The sequence below is a fragment of the Salvelinus alpinus genome, chromosome 32 (genome assembly GCF_045679555.1).
Source record: "Salvelinus alpinus chromosome 32, SLU_Salpinus.1, whole genome shotgun sequence".
Lineage (NCBI taxonomy): Eukaryota > Metazoa > Chordata > Actinopteri > Salmoniformes > Salmonidae > Salvelinus > Salvelinus alpinus.
In genome coordinates, this window is record NC_092117.1 from 18,293,852 (window position 1) to 18,310,605 (window position 16,754).

The following is a 16,754-nucleotide window of genomic DNA, read 5'->3' on the forward strand; positions in this document are numbered from 1 at the left end:
ACCGATCACTGCAGCTGTACATAGCCCATCTGATCTACCTACCTCATCCCCATATTGTTTTTATTTACTTTTCTGCTCTTTTGCACACCAGTATTTCTACTTGCACATCATCATCTGCACATCTACCACTCCAGTGTTAATTTGCTAAATTGTAATAACTGCGCTATAATGGCCTATTTATTGCCTTACCTCCTCACGCCATTTGCACATACTGTATAGACTTTTTTATTTTTTATTGTGTTATTGACTGTACGCTTGTTTATTCCATGTGTAACTCTGTGTTGTTGTTTGTGTCGCACTGCTTTGCTTTATCTTGGCCAGGTCACAGTTGTCAACTAGCCTACCTGGTCAAATAAAGGTAAAAAAAAAAAAAAAATTCACGCAGTCTCCTCTGAACAGTTGATGTTGAGATGTGTCTGTTACTTGAACTCTGAAGCATTTATTTGGGCTGCAATTTCTGAGGCTGGTAACTCGAATGAACTTATCCTCTGCAGCAGAGGTAACTCTGGGGCTTCCTTTCCTGTGGCGGTCCTCTTGAGTCAGTTGCATCATAGCGCTTAATGGTTTTTGCGACTGCACTTGAAGAAACTTTCAAAGTTCTTGACATTTTCCAGATTGACTGACCTTCATGTCTTAAAAGTAATGATGGACTGTCATTTCTCTTTGCTTATTTGAGCTGTTCTTGCCATAATATGGAATAGGGCTATCTTTTGTATACCACTCCTACCTTGTCACAACACAATTGATTGGCTCAAATGCATTAAGGAAAAAGAATCCACAAATTAACTTCTAACAAGGCACACCTGTTCATTGAAATGCATTCCAGGTGACTACCTCATAAAGCTGGTTGAGAGAATGCCAAGAGTGTGCAAAGCTGTCATCAAGGGAAAGGGTGGCTACTTTGAAGAATCTCAAATATAAAATATATTTTGATTTGTTTAACATTTTTTTGGTTACTACATGATTCCATGTGTTATTTCATAGTTTTGATGTCTTCACTATTATTCTACAATGTAGAAAATAGTACAAATAAAGAAAAACCCTTGAATGAGTAGGTGTCCAAACTTTTGACTGGTACTGTATATATATTTATCAAGGCACATATTCCGACTTTCACTGCCCGGTTTAAGTTAGGCATGTGCACTTCAAGTCAAAATATGGCCCTTAATGTGCGTGCATCAAACGTCGAAGTATTTCAGAAATGGTTCAAACATTCCACCACTACTGGGTTCCTTTTTAAGAGAGAAATGTCTGGATTGAAGGGGCTCAAGGGGAATATCCCCAAACTCCTCTCATGTTACAGCTGTAGATGGCTTTAGAGAGGTTTACATCAATAAGCCTATATAGAGACATCTGATCTGCCATTCACATTCATAAATTTTTGACATAGCCGAAGCTGTCAATGAGAACAGCATTGGGTCTGTCACATGGGTACATGCTAAACTCATTACAGTTTATGTACTTTTAATATAGCCATACACATACGACCTTATACCCCTTGAACGAAGATATCCCAACCTTTTCTTTAGAGGACAACCACCGCTGCCTCCTCCTCAAGCTAAGAGGCAAAATTACATTTGTCAAAACATTCATCATTAGAAGAAATAGCACATCAATTCAGCATTCAAATTATGTCATCATTATCGATTTAGTACTTCTACTCTTTAGGACACAAAAAAACATGACGTAAAAATGTACAACAATGATTAGAGGCTAGACCTCTTTTTAAAGAATAAATACAATTGAAGTCCATTATATTAACCTGTCCTGTCTCACCATTCAGTTCTATTTAACTGGGCCATGCTGCATTTTCATAACAGAAAGTGCCATGTTATTATCAGTTCAGTCTCTCCAGTCAGACAGCTGAACTGAGGTCATTTCTTACTCGAACCAGCTCTACTTCAGGAGAAAACATGTGCTGTTGGAATGGTAACACAAATCATTTTAATGCACAAGTGTATCGAGGATCATTAGAGACCATTTTCACATTCATGGTAATCAGTAGGTTGTCTGGTGTGGATTTGTCCATACATTAGATCCCCAGTACTGTGCATTTGGCCCCCTCGCCCACTTGATAACCCCATTGGCTTTGTACAATTTGTCATCTTCTTTAGTAGGTAGTTGTGAATAAAGTATTTTTGGCATTGCAAACTTGCCAGCCAATGTAATTCAGGACAGTACCAATACACTTTGCCTCAAACTTCTGTTTTTAAACAAGACAACATTGAAAAGCCCTATACATTTGACAAAGTTCAAAGATGGCATATCATCACTGAACTGCATTAAGATCAACATGTATGTCAATAAGACAGATAAATAATCACAAGAAGCTTGTCTTTATCAGTAGGGCCAGGACGATACCAGTATCAAGATACTCGTCATTATCGTGGCAGGGAAACAAAGCACGAAGCGGGATTAACTTCTTTAGGAAAACAGTTCTAATGTTAGAAACAAACATCATTATGATGTCATCTATAGTCACATTTATTTATTTAACCTTTATTTAACTAGGCAGGTCAGTTATGAACAAATTCTTATTTACAATGACGGCCTACACCAGCCAAACACAGACGACGCTGGGCCAATTGTGCGCCGCCCTATGGGACTCTCAATCACGGCCGGTTGTGATACAGCCTGGATTCGAACCAGGGTGTCTGTAGTGACGCCTCTAGCACTGAGATGCAGTGCCTTTGACCGCTGCGTCACTCGGGAGCTATAGCAAACGATATTTAACATACAGTAGGTTTTTAAAAGGATCAAAGAGTTAGCCTGCTTCGGGTTTTCATTTTGCAATGGAAAAAATATTGTGATACTGGTGTCCTTCCGGCCTTATTTATCAGTAAGACATTCTGGCAGGCTGCATTCAGGAACACACTGCTCTATTGGCCGAGTCTACAACAGCCAGTAAGATGTATTTTCTGGGTCTGTATCGAGAACACTGTTTGACGAAATAGGGATTCAGTATCTCTTACAAAGACTTGTAGGTGTGCTGCACAACTCCAGTACAGTCCTTGAGGTCCAGAGGGTTTCCTGGTTTTCATCATTCTTTCAAAGTTAGCAACTAACCTTTGATACAAGATTATTAGCAAGTCAATCAGCTTTAAAGTCTTAATGACATGTTAGAGGACTGAAAACCCTCTGGGACCATCTTGCAAGGACATGGTTAGAATAGGATTGGAACAAGATTAGAACACGGTCAAGACTGGCTAAGTAAATGATTAGGACATAACCAAACAACTTAACGGTCCTTCATTAACTGCTATAACATCACCTGCTATGGAAAAAAATATTATATATGAAAACATAAATAAATTAACAGGACATTTCACTCGTCTCACTGTTTTTGGTTTTGGGAAGACTAATTACCATATAAGGCTGGCATTATTATTCTTACATTCATGCGAACAGGACTTGAACAATCATTTGGAACCGCTTCATGCTGACCTTGTGGGCAGTCAGACAGACACGCGCGAGGCATAGGAACACAGACACATAGTCCAATCAAGCTAAGGAAGGCACTGGAACAATTCTAAATACCACAGATTCTTCTGCTTTCACCATTCAATCTTGAAAAAGGTAAAAATCTAAAAATATTTTTGGGGACATTATTTGTTTTGAAAAATAAAGTTGCAATTGTTAGAAAAAAACTTTTTTTTTTGCACCATTGCCACGTTGTAGTTGACAAAAAAGTAATTTGTTAAAAAATAAAAAAATGTTTTGCATCTAAAACTCCCCCAGACAACATATGGCATTTTGGTTATCAAATAAACATTTCAGTGACATGATTTGCACTTGGTAGACCTTATCGGACCAGAATTTCTCAAATTATTTGCAGAGAAAAAGAGTCTAAACTACTTGTTACAGCCATGGTCAAAACAAAAAAACAAAAAAAATTGAAATTTAATATTTAAATATTAACCAGATCTGCTGTAGACAACGAAACATTGCAGTGTCCCAAGCAAAAAATACATGATCAAAGTAGTGTGCTAAGTTTTCAAAAACCTTTCCCAAAATACAATTATTTGTAGTGCTAAAGTAAGACTATGGTCACAGTGCTAGCCAGAACTGGGATTTTTCTAATATGAGCCCAACAAGTCAAGGGAACAGCACTGGCTTGGCAACACGACATCATCTCCTTCAGATGATCACAACTTCAGGAGGTCTCTCGCTCAGCTCCCACCCCTCACGTGACCTGGGTCACTGGGTGTCCACTTTGCTGTACTTTACCCCATGGCTCCACGGAGACGATCGCCATGAACACGGCAGCTGATAATTTCGAGGGACAATGCCCTTGACGTTTCCCTCAAAGTACTGGAACAGTCGAAACCACCAGACTCTGGAGAATGGGTTACTCTGGGACGTCTCTTTCAGCGCCTGAATGAAAACACAACAGAGAAAATAAATACAAGTAGAATAATGCCACTTAAGCTAAAATAAGCTACATTTAACATCAGATAATGGAGACTGGCGTGTTGGCTCCCCACCTGCTGGTTGGCCATGGTGTGGTACCACCAGAAGAGACGTGTTGTGATGAAATAAGCCACCACCACGTCCACAGTATAGTGGTCATGAGCCAGCAGGATGCAGAAGATGCCTACTGCACTCAGAGTCCAGCAGAACCAGTGGTACCACCAAAACCTCTTAGGGGAATCTGACAACAGAGAGAGACAGGGAAGGGTTAATGGAATATACAGAGAGACATTCTTTTGTTTCAATAATCAACAATGAAATGCATTTACCTAACACATTGCTTTGGAACAAACTATGTAGTCTTTCAAACCAGACTTCCACAACCATCCACTAGATGTCACTGCAGCATAAAAGACATGGCTAACGTCACAACAGTACAGTTCAACATCATGTGACACCACTGTTAACACAGAATTTACACAAGAAGTCGGCTTATCTCTCGATTGCTTGGGTAAACCTTTACTGCAATTCTAAAACCTTTTGTATGAGCAGTGGAAAACAGCCAACTGGTAATCTCAGATTGTGAAAGAGAAGAGAACAGAGAAAAGGTGAAAGGACAGCTGTGCTAAGCTTATAATGATAGAGTAAAGTGATGGTGTTAGCATGACGGTAAACATGTAGCCTACTTTTACCCTTTGATAAAGAGATAGACACAACCATGCTAACGCTAACCTATGTAATACTTACACTCTTTGATAAAGAGATATGATAGCGTTAGAATGACTGTATGGCCGCTGTACAGGTAGTCTCCACACATGGTGTGGGAGCCGGTGATTGACAGGCCTCCGCCGGCGATCAGCTTTATGATCCTCCTCATCTGAACCTCCCAGTTCCCAAATAGCTGCAACGACACACATACCGTTATGTGTCAATTTGACATGTCAATCATTCAACAATGTCCAGTCAGCTAGTCACATGTCCCTCTTAACTTTTATGTTCTCCATTATGTATGCTACATTTGAACTCAAATAGGGAACACAGAAGAGAAACTTTGTGGATCAGGTACAGCATGTGACTCAACCAACACTACATTGCATGCACGCATGTGCTATGTACACACAGTGTAGTATACACACACACAGGTATGTGCACACAAGTAAATGTCTATTGTGCACAGACCCACACAAATAAACACACACATAACTAAGCACGCGCACACGCACACGCACACACACACACACACACAGAGACACACACAGAGAGAGGAAGCCACTTCATAGTTGGTTTCTGTGATGGAGGACAGCTTGTCCCAATTCAGATAGAGGTTTAGAACAGGAAACCAGGCCCAGGGCATGACAGTACATAAAAAGACCTTCATTTGTTGCTGGGAGGGGAATAGAGTAGAGGAGGGGAGGAAAGTTGGAGGGCGGAACGAGGGAACAATACACATCCCTCCCAATGGCCTTGGGGAACAGAGGGAGTGGGAAAGTTTCTATACACTGAACTCCCACCCACCGCTTTGTTCTGTGGTGGGAGGAGCTACCATTTTGTGACTTCCATTCTTCGATACTTCAAAAGAGTTTCAATAGAGAACTATATAGTATTAAGATGAGTCACACTTAAACCACATGCTACCTCAGTATAACTTCACCTCATCTGGCTCTTTAGTCACAGGGTTAGGATGTGAGAAGTGAAAACAATGAAAGGAAACTCATGCCTGATGAGCACTCAAGCAGTTTAAAAAATAGCTATTTTACGTTGTACACATGCAACATAATCGTTTTTATCTTTTTCATGTGATCAATGTCCCGTGAAGAGGACTGGGGGCATTAAACTGAAAACAAGGTCTAGATCTCTTTCTGTTGAGTTTGTCTTTGGGGGGTGTTGTTTTTAAGATCCAACTGTAATGTTTACATGCAAGAATAGCCCAGAGAATCAGAATACTATAGCAGCAATGACACATCATTGATGGAAATAGATGTGGGCGCTGGTAGGTCACAGTGAGTGTTCGCAACTGACAGCCTACTGTTGCTTGGATTTGTAAGGAAACAAACCTTTGGAGAGCATTGGAAGTGCATCCCTGGAACAGGCAGAGTGGTTATGTACATGGTGACACATCTGTACAGGTAGAGGGTACCCACAATGAAGAAGAACCGACGGATGATTATTGATCTGGACACAGAGATACAGATTATTGGTTAGTTATCTACGTTCACATTCCAGGCTGACTACATTGCAGACGTTGCATTGCAGCAACCTAAGGTTGCATGCCACGTCATTGACTGCCAAGTTGAGCATCAGATTGCTATATCATATGATGTGGTTAGCTGATATGTTAAACGCATATCCAGGCGTGGTGAGATCTGGCAGACGTTTGCAATTTAGTCAGCCTGTAATGTAGCCATTGGGTATCCCAGAAAAATAAGTTCAAAGTTGAAGGTTACAATTTAAACAGGTAAACACTGCCCCGTGGTCTACTCTTATCACACACACTACTGTTGTCTCACCTGTACTTGAGCAGGGTCCACTGCAGCAGCCACAGACTCACCAGCAGCATGCCATTGATCTCGCAGATAGAGAAGGCCCACTCCACCCGGTCAAAAATGTCAAAGAACTTATCGGGCAGCGGTGGGTTATGCTCCTTGGCCGGCACCCTCTCATGGACCACCGAGATGACCACAGTGGTAGTGACAAAGCAGCAGACTGCGTAGAGGAACGCTACGCCTGTCTTGCCCCACTCCTGGGGGAACCCAGAGCGTTCAGCCTCCAACATGGGGATGGGGATTTGGACCATCTCCTTCCGGAAGCCATTAAGCCCCAGCGAGCCTTTCCGCAGGGGCTTGGCAGTGCCGTTGGGCAGCCTCCCATGGCCATTGGCGTGGCCGTTTTTTTGGTGCTCCTCAATGTGGTGCTCGATCCGTAGGGTCTCCAGACGTTCCAAGAGCTGCCGCCCGGTGTCTGAGGAGACCAGTGAGAGGGGCGGGGTCAGGAAGTCATCCGGGGTGAGCCGCAGCAGGGCGGGGCCGTCCGCCTGCTGGAGGGAGTCGCCGTACTCCTGCATCCCCTCCTCGCTCAGCCAATGGGACACCTCCTCCGCCGACCACTGCCCCACCTTCTTCATCACCGCCAATGGGGAAGGGGGGACGGTGCCAGGACAGAGAGGGAAAGGCTGCAGGAGATATGGCAGTCTATGGAGTAGTAAATCCTCCCCAGCTGTGGCTCATGGCGTTTCAGGAGCATTGGATGGGGACACCCGGAGGACCCAGTCTCAGACTTAGCAGAGTATGGAAGGTAGCTAGTAGCCAGCTGCTTTAGCCTGCTTTGTGCTTCTTCACCTCATTACTTCAATGGGGTTCCCGTATGCCTCTTTCCTGGGAAAGGAGAGAAAAAGGGCTGAGACTTGAGATTCAACCTAGAGCAGACAGTGACCAATCGTTGAATTATAGAAAAGGATAATTAGCTTGTAACATGGCCTTTAGTACCACAGGCAGCTCACTGAAATCAACACTGAAACCAGTTAAGCTCTATTTCCTTCAGATGAACACATGCTATCAATTACACACATCATTCAAAAGCTATTTTTACGACAGCAACACTCATAGGAACAACCCAATAGAAGCACGTTTCCGTCTTTGATCTCTACAGTAGACATGCCTTTCAGAGGACACACATCCTGTGTGGCTTTAGCCTTTTTATGTACCAAGCCACTGAGAAATATCTATGATTGTACCTGACAGCCATTTACCAGTAAACCAGTATAACCACAACAGACAATGACATTGAGATCCCATTGTAAACTGTCAACATTCTGTATATTACAGCCCTAAAAGAAAGGTCAATATTGCTGGTTAGGAATCTCCCTAGTTTGATACAGTATATTGATTTTTCAAAGACTTTCATAAGCAGAAGTGACAGGACTTGCTTCAGTATCCCCTAAAACTAACCCAAGTCAGTCATCTTTTAGACAGTTACCACCTAAAACCACTGAACAAATTACAGACCAAGCAATATGATTGCTACTGTTGGGCGACCCTGCCCCCATAGTGATTCTTATCACCTGTATGCAAGGATTTCCTTTGTGTTGTTTTAGGAATCGTGCATTCTCCCTCTAACATGCCGATCACACCGCTCGCGCAAAATAAACGTACAAATACATGTTATTCAATCATTGCGCCAACGAGCGTCTGCTTTGCCAAGCGCTAAAATAGAAGAAGTCAGTTCTATTTGTGACGCTGAACGCGGTGCAAGTCCTGTCTATCCCATCTCCTCATTGGTTTATAGAAGCATATACCCAAGTGCCATCTCCTCATTGGTTATACCCACGTGGGTGATTGAAAGATAAACTGAGGTCGGTTGGGATAATACACCTTATTATGAAAGTTAGATGCCAATTGTCATATAAAGTTCAATGAAGAAAAAGCCTGGAATGAGGAGAGATGACTAGAAAGATTTGGTTGACCGTTTTATGTGTGGATTAATTGTCAGAGTAGAGGACCTTGTGCATTTCAGATAAAATAACTCAACGTTTATATCCCAGGACAAATTAGCTAGCAACAGCAAGCTAGCTAAAAAGGACAAATTAGCTAGCAACTGCAAGCTAGCTAGCTAAATTGCCATAAACGTTTAATGCTTTTCAACCTGAAATAATATAATTGGTTAAGAGTTTGTTTTGATATTTCAACCTGCGTGTCATGATCGCGTTTGGTGTGGGGGGACAAAATCAATTTGCGCACGATGGCGGACGCACCCGCGCATCCGGTTTGGGCATGGTGTCACCCCCATTCTGTCTCACTGGGTAGCAGAGGTTCTGTTGTCTTTACATCCTGTAGGTCTGATATCTAATTGGAGGTTAACTCAACAGTAATGCTATTGGTCAACAACTCAGATTTTGAATCCAAACAACTGTTATAAAAAGGGTTCTCAGATGCATCGTCGCCCTCCCTTTGATCCTGACCTGCGCTGGTGAGATATACCCTCTTTCTTTTGCTCTCCGCCCCTGGGATTCTTGGAGCCTGGCCTTTAAGGCTATGACTTCTCTTTGTCCCTCTGTGATCATGCCCAGAATAAGGCCTTGAAATGCTTGTTAATGCTTTGTAACTTAAGCTTTATGCCTTGTATAATGTATTGTTCATTTTACAATGGTATTAAATATCTGCCTTTGATATAGACAATTCTCAGACCTTTCTATTACTTTTACTAATAGACTCTTGCATATTGCTAAATAATCTTTATGGAGTTAGATAATTTTTATTTTATTTAACTAGGCAAGTCCGTTAAGAACAAATTCTTAATTACAATGACGGCCTAGGAACAGTGCCTTGTTCAGGGGCAGAATGACAGATTTTGACCTTGTCAGCTCGAGGATTTGATCTAGCAACCTTTCGGTTACTGGCCCAACGCTCTAACCACTAGGCTACCTGCCGCCCCAAACACTTCTACATTAATATTGCTTGGTTATTTAATAGACTTTGTTAACATATTAATTGCAGTCTTATTACGGGTCACATGTGAGGTATGCACAATATGCACATATTGTAAATATTACCCCACTACTCTCGGTTTCCTGTTTTTCCAGCTGTAGTAACCACCACTCAATGGTATGCCTCTATTGCTTTAACTTAAAGCACAACAGCAACAGCTCACTTTATCCACTGTAGTGTAAACTGCAACAATCCACATCTGCTGGCTGGCGTGTGTTTATAAACGGTGTTGACAGCAATGGACACAGGGTGTCCCTGCTTATGTTTCAGGGAGTCCATGGTTCAGCTGGAGGCCAAGGCTGTGTTTCTGGAGGCTCAGGGAGGAACTCATAAATCATCCAGGCTGAGGGTCAGTGCTCAGCAGTACTCTGGTCAGCCTGGGCCCCACCCCAGTCACAGGGCAAGCAGCCAACAGAACCATTCAACCCTTACCTCAGCCAACCGCCCTACAGACTGGAATACAGGCCTATAGGCACCAGCTGCCTGCTTTCATGAATACAACTGGCAAGGCTTCAACTCTGATGAGACTGATGAACAAAAAGTATAACTTATTTTAACATTCCAACATGTCCATAACAACAGGTTAGCCCACCACGATGAATGACAGATTTGAACAGCTATAAAATGCTGTGTAATGGCTGGCTGTAGCCTGTTTTGACTCAGTGTGAGAGGCAACTCACGACAGGAGTGAAGTAGGGGAAAGGGTAACCCACAGAGGTGGAGTGTGTGTGTGTGTGTGTGTGTGAGAGAGAGATTAGAGATTTGCCGTCACCGAGTCAGCTGCGTGCAGTGGACCTTTGCTCCTTGAATTATTTTACAGGGCAGCCAGTGTTATAATTCCACAGCAGAATTTAGCCATGCTGCCGAGGGGAAAACCACAAATGTATTCAACTCGGGGGTACAACTTTGGTTGTAGAAGTGGAGGGACAACCTGGTGCATGGTCTGGGGGTCCTCCCTCAGAATGTTTTGGGCATCTAAAGAATTTCCTGCATTTCTACACAATCTAATATGACCCTTTTGGGGTCACTTTTATTGTAAATAAGAATATAATGTTTCTAAACACTTCTACATGAATGTGGACCCTACCATGATTATGGATAATCCTGAATAATGATGAGTGAGAAAGTTTGACGCACAAATATCAATACCCCCCCCAAAAAATTCTAACCACCCCTGTTATTCAAATCAAATCAAATTTTATTGGTCACATACACATGGTTAGCAGATGTTAATGCAAGTGTAGCGAAATGCTTGTGCTTCTAGTTCTGACCATGCAGTAATATCTAACAAGTAATCTAACAATTCCACAACAACTATCTTATACACACAAGTGTAAAGGAATTAATAAGAATATGTACATATAAATATATGGATGAGCGATGGTCGAACGGCATAGGCAAGATGCAGTAGATGCTATAGAGTACAGAATAGAGGTCGACCGATTATGATTTTTCAACGCCGATACCGATTATTGGAGGACCAAAAAAGCCGATACATATTTTTTTTTAAATCAGCCGATTTAAATCGGTATTTGTAATAATGACAATTACAACAATACTAAATGAACACTTATTTTAACTTAATATAATACATCAATAAAATCAATTTAGCCTCAAGTAAATAATGAAACATGTTCAATTTGGTTTAAATAATGCAAAAACAAAGTGTGGAGAAGAAAGTAAAAGTGCAATATGTGCTATGTAAGAAAGCTAACATTTCAGTTCCTTGCTCAGAACATGAGAACATATGAAAGGTGGTGGTTCCTTTTAACATGAGTCTTCAATATTCCCAGGTAAGAAGTTTTAGGTTGTAGTTATTATAGGAATTATAGGACTATTTCCCTCTATACCATTTGTATTTCATTAACCTTTGACTATTGGATGTTCTTATAGGCACTTTAGTATTGCAAGTGTAACAGTATAGCTTCCGTCCCTCTCCTCGCTCCTCCCTGGGCTCGAACCAGCAACACAATGACAACAGCCACCATCGAAGCAGCGTTACCCATGCAGAGCAAGGGGAACAACTACTAGAAGGCTCAGAGCGAGTGACGTTTGAAACGCTATTAGCGCGCGCTAACTAGCTAGCCATTTCACTTCGGTTACACCAGCCTCATCTTGGGAGTTGATAGGCTTGAAGTCATAAACAGCGCAATGCTTGACACACAACGAAGAGCTGCTGGCAAAACGCACCAAAGTGCTGTTTGAATGAATGTTTACGCGCCTGCTTCTGCCTACCACCGCTCAGTCAGATACTTAGATGCTCAGTCAGATTATATGCAACGCAGGACACGCTAGATAATATCTAGTAATATCATCAACCATGTGTAGTTAACTAGTGGTTATGATTGATTGTTTTTTTTTTATAAGATAAGTTTAATGCTAGCTAGCAACTTACCTTGGCTTACTGCATTCGCGTAACAGGCAGTCTCCTTGTGGAGTGCAACGAGAGAGAGGCAGGTCGTTATTGCTTTGGACTAGTTAACTGTAAGGTTGCAAGATTGGATCCCCCGAGCTGACAAGGTGAAAATCTGTCGTTCTGCCCCTGAACAAGGCAGTTAACCCACCGTTCCTAGGCCGTCATTGAAAATAAGAATGTGTTCTTAATTGACTTGCCTAGTTAAATAAAAGGTATTAAAAAAAAATATATATATAAATATATATTTTTTAATGATAATAAAAAATTAAAAAATACCGATTTCCGATTGTTATGAAAACTTGAAATCGGCCCTAATTAAATCGGCCATTCCGATTAATCGGTCGACCTCTAGTACAGAATATACATATGAGATGAGTAATGTAGGGTATGTAAACATTATATAAAGTGGCATTGTTTAAAGTGACTAGTGATACATTTATTACATCCAATTTTTTACTGTTAAAGTGGCTAGAGATTTGAGTCAGTATGTTGGCAGCAGCCACTCAATGTCAGTGACGGCTGTTTAACAGTCTGATGGCCTTGAGACTGAAAAACAGCTTCTGTCTCTCGGTCCCAGTTTTGATGCACCTGTACTGGCCTCGCCTTCTGGATGATAGCAGGGTGAACAGGCAGTGGCTCGGGTGGTTGTTGTCCTTGATGATCTTTTTGGCCTTCCTGTGACATCGGGTGGTGTAGGTGTCCTGGAGGGCAGGTAGTTTGCCCCCGGTGATGCCTTCTGGCGCTGTTGCGCCTTGCCTTCTTCACCACGCTGTCTGTGTGGGTGGACCATTTCAGGTTGTCCGTGATGTGTACACCGAGGAACATAAAACTTTCCACCTTCTCCACTACTGTCCCGTCGATGTGGATGGGGGGGTTCTCCCTCTGCTGTTTCCTGAAGTCCACGATCATCTCCTTCGTTTTGTTGACGTTGAGTGTTAGGTTATTTTCCTGACACCACACTCCGAGGGCCCTCACCTCCTCCCTGTAGGCCGTCTCGTCGTTGTTGGTAATCAAGCCTACCACTGTAGTGTCGTCTGCAAACTTGATGATTGAGTTGGAGGAGTGCATGGCCACGCAGTCATGGGTGAACAGGGAGCAGAGGAGAGGGTTGAGAACGCACCCTTGTGGGGCCCCAGTGTTGTGGATCAGCGGGGTGGAGATTGTTTCCCACCCTCACCACCTGGGGGGGGCCCGTCAGAAAGTCCAGGACCCAGTTGCACAGGGCGGGGTCGAGACCCAGGGCCTCGAGTTTAATGACGAGTTTGGAGGGTACTATGGTGTTAAATGCTGAGCTGCAGTCGTTGAACAGCATTCTTACATAGGTATTCCTCTTGTCCAGATGGGTTAGGGCAGTGTGCAGTGTGATTGCGTCGTCTGTGAACCTATTGGGGCGGTAAGAAAATTGGAGTGGGTCTAGGGTGTCAGGGAGGGTGGAAGTGATATGATCATTGACTAGTCTCTCAAAGCACTTCATGATGACGGAAGTGAGTGCAACGCATTTAAATGTTTTACGTACATTGGCTGCGGTGAAGGAGAGTCCGTAGGTTTTGGTAGCGGGTCGTGTCGGTGGCACTGCATTTTTTTTCTTCACCTTTATTTAACCAGGTAGGCTAGTTGAGAACAAGTTCTCATTTACAACTGTGACCTGGTCAAGATAAAGCATTGCAGTGTGAACAGACAACAACACAGAGTTATTGTCCTCATTGTCCTCAAGGCGAGCAAAGAAGTTGTTTAGTTTGTCTGGGAGCAAGACATCTGGGTCCGCGACGGGGCTGGTTTTCTTTTTGGAGTCCGTGATTGACTGTAGACCCTGCCACATACCTCGTGTCTGAGCCGTTGAATTGCGACTCTACTTTGTCTCTATACTGACGCTTAGCTTGTTTGATTGCCTTGCGGAGGGAATAGCTACACTGTTTGTAATCGGTCATGTTTCCGGTCGCCTTGCCCTGATTAAAAAGCAGTGGTTCGCGCTTTCAGTTTTGCGCGAATGCTGCCATCAATCCACGGTTTCTGGTTAGGGAAGGTTTTAATTGTCGCCGTGGGTACATCACCACCGATGCACTTGCTAATAAACTCGCTCACCGAATCCGCGTATACATCAATGTTATTGTTTGACGCTATCTGGAACATATCCCAGTCCACGTGATCGAAGCAATCTTGAAGCGTGGATTCAGATTGGTCGGACCAGCGTTGAACAGACCTGTGCATGGGCGTTTCCTGTTTTAGTACAAGTCTAAAGGCTGGGAGCAACAAAATGGAGTCGTGGTCAGATTTGCCGAAAGGACAGAGGGGGGGCTTTGTATGCGTTGCAGAAGTTAGAGTAACAACGAACCAAAATTTTTCAGATAAATTTTAGGGAGCCTTGTTTTCAGATTAGCCTTGTTAAAATCCCCAGCTACAATAAATGCAGCCTCAGGATATGTGGTTTCCAGTTTACATTGAGTCCAATGAAGTTCTTTCAGGGCCGTCGAGGTGTCTGCTTGGGGGGGGGGGGGGGGTGTGTACACGACTGATTATAATCGAAGAGAATTCTCTTGGTAGATAATGCGGTCAGCATTTCATTGTAAGGAATTCTAGGTCAGGTGAACAAAAGGACTTGAGTTCCTGTATGTTTTTATGATCACACCACGGCTCGTTAATCATAAGGCATACACCTCCCACCCTTGTAATGGTGGGTATGATATTAGTGCATCTGTAACTTTCTCACTCATCATTATTCACGATTCATTCAGGATGATCCGTAATCATGGTAGCATCCACATTAATGTAGAAGTGTTTGGAAACATATTATATTATTATTTACGATAAAAGTGATTCAAAACAACACAAAACATTATTTACCATTCATTTCTATTGGGCACAAAATCATTTGAAACACAACCAAAACAAACAGGAAATACATCCAACAAATGTGTAGAGTCACAAGCTTGATGTAGTTATTGCGTGCTATGAATGTGGGACCAACTTTAACCTCATAGTCCTTGTTTGATTTCAAATCCAAACTTTTGGAGTATAGCACCAAAATAAGAAACAATTCTTCACTGTCCCAATAATTACAGAGGGCACTGTCATTCATATCACAGGCCTAATAGTACTGTAGAGCTATTTTTACTTGCACACAATATAGCTGGATCGTCCCATCCTGCCCCTAGGGGTCCAGCGCCCCAACCCAACACACCCCACTCAGCTTTAGGATCTTAGTTAAACATTCATTATTGGTTTCAGGTGTGTTAGAGCAAGGCCATAGTGACAACAGTACTTCAGACCCCCAGGGGCAGGACTGAGCAGCCCAGCAGCTAGGGATTGCCTAAATAGGTATCTCCCCTGACATGGGCATTCTTCAATACAGACTCCTTTTGTTGTACAGTATTCCATATAAGGCATCCAGACCGTATGAAAGATACACAGTATACCCTTAAATCAGGTAATAAATCATATCTAGTGATACAAAACTTGACATTTCTGCCATCCATTGTGAAAGGATAACCAAATTTCAAATTAATGGCACTGCATGGGGACAAGAGCTGTAATCAGTGGTGTAAAGTACTAGTTTTTGGGGGTATCTGTACTTAACTTTACTTATATTTTTGACAACATTTAGTTCACTACATTCCTAAAGACAATTATGTACTTTCAACTCCAAATATTTTCCCTGACACTCAAAAGTACTCGTTACATTTTTAATGGCTAGCATGACAGGAAAATGCTCCAATTCACACACGTATCAAGAGAACATCCCTGGTCATCCCTACTGCGAACTAAACACAAATTCTTTGTTTGTAAATTATGTATGTGTTGGAGTGTGCCCCAGGTTATCCGTAGTTAAAAAAACAAGGTGTTTAATATAGGGAATTTGAAATGATTTATACTTTTACTTTCAATACTTAAGTATATTTTAGCAATTACATTTCCTTTTGATACTTAAGTATATCAAAAACCAAATACTTTTACTCTAGTATTTTACTGGGTGACTCACTTTTACTTTAGTTATTTTCTATTAAAAAAAAGGTATCTTTACTTTTACTCAAGTAAGACAATTGGGTACTTATTCCACCACTGGATGTAATGGACCTGAGGGGAAGCATACTAAAACATGGTGTAAGGCAGCCTTAAATGTGAGGATGAGCAAAGCCACCCTTCACCTGAACAAAGGAATAACTAGTTACGAGTTTGCATGGGTTAAAAAAAATATATATATAAATAAATAAAATCACTGGCTAAAGCACTTTCAGAAACATTTCACACAGGTTAAAAGAATCTCACCAACTTCAAAAAAAAAAGTTTAGTTCCCCTTAAACCATTTGTTGCAGTAAGGATGCCCCCCCCCCTAGACTGGTCTATGGAAACCATGAGAACACCCGCATGAACTGCTTTTCTGTGCGACCAGAGAAAATACGCTGCATTCATGTCCTTCTACTATGATACTCATGTGCTTTCTAACTTCACCA

General features: G+C 42.2%; 1 protein-coding gene across 2 annotated transcripts in view; it reads right to left on the reverse strand.

The window, feature by feature from the left end:
- Positions 1 to 373: 373 nt before the first annotated feature.
- The window catches only part of LOC139562110 (phosphatidylcholine:ceramide cholinephosphotransferase 1-like), a 53,750-nt gene continuing 37,369 nt past the window's right edge, over positions 374 to 16,754 (reverse strand). For both annotated transcript variants that reach the window (XM_071379459.1, XM_071379461.1), the window contains exons 2-6: positions 6,918 to 7,781; positions 6,465 to 6,582; positions 5,158 to 5,311; positions 4,485 to 4,651; positions 374 to 4,374 (exon numbers count right to left, since the gene is read on the reverse strand). In XM_071379459.1, coding sequence (XP_071235560.1) covers positions 4,198 to 4,374; positions 4,485 to 4,651; positions 5,158 to 5,311; positions 6,465 to 6,582; positions 6,918 to 7,531 — 1,230 coding nt within the window. In that variant the 5' untranslated portion in view covers positions 7,532 to 7,781 and the 3' untranslated portion in view covers positions 374 to 4,197. The remainder of the gene's footprint in view (positions 4,375 to 4,484; positions 4,652 to 5,157; positions 5,312 to 6,464; positions 6,583 to 6,917; positions 7,782 to 16,754) is intronic.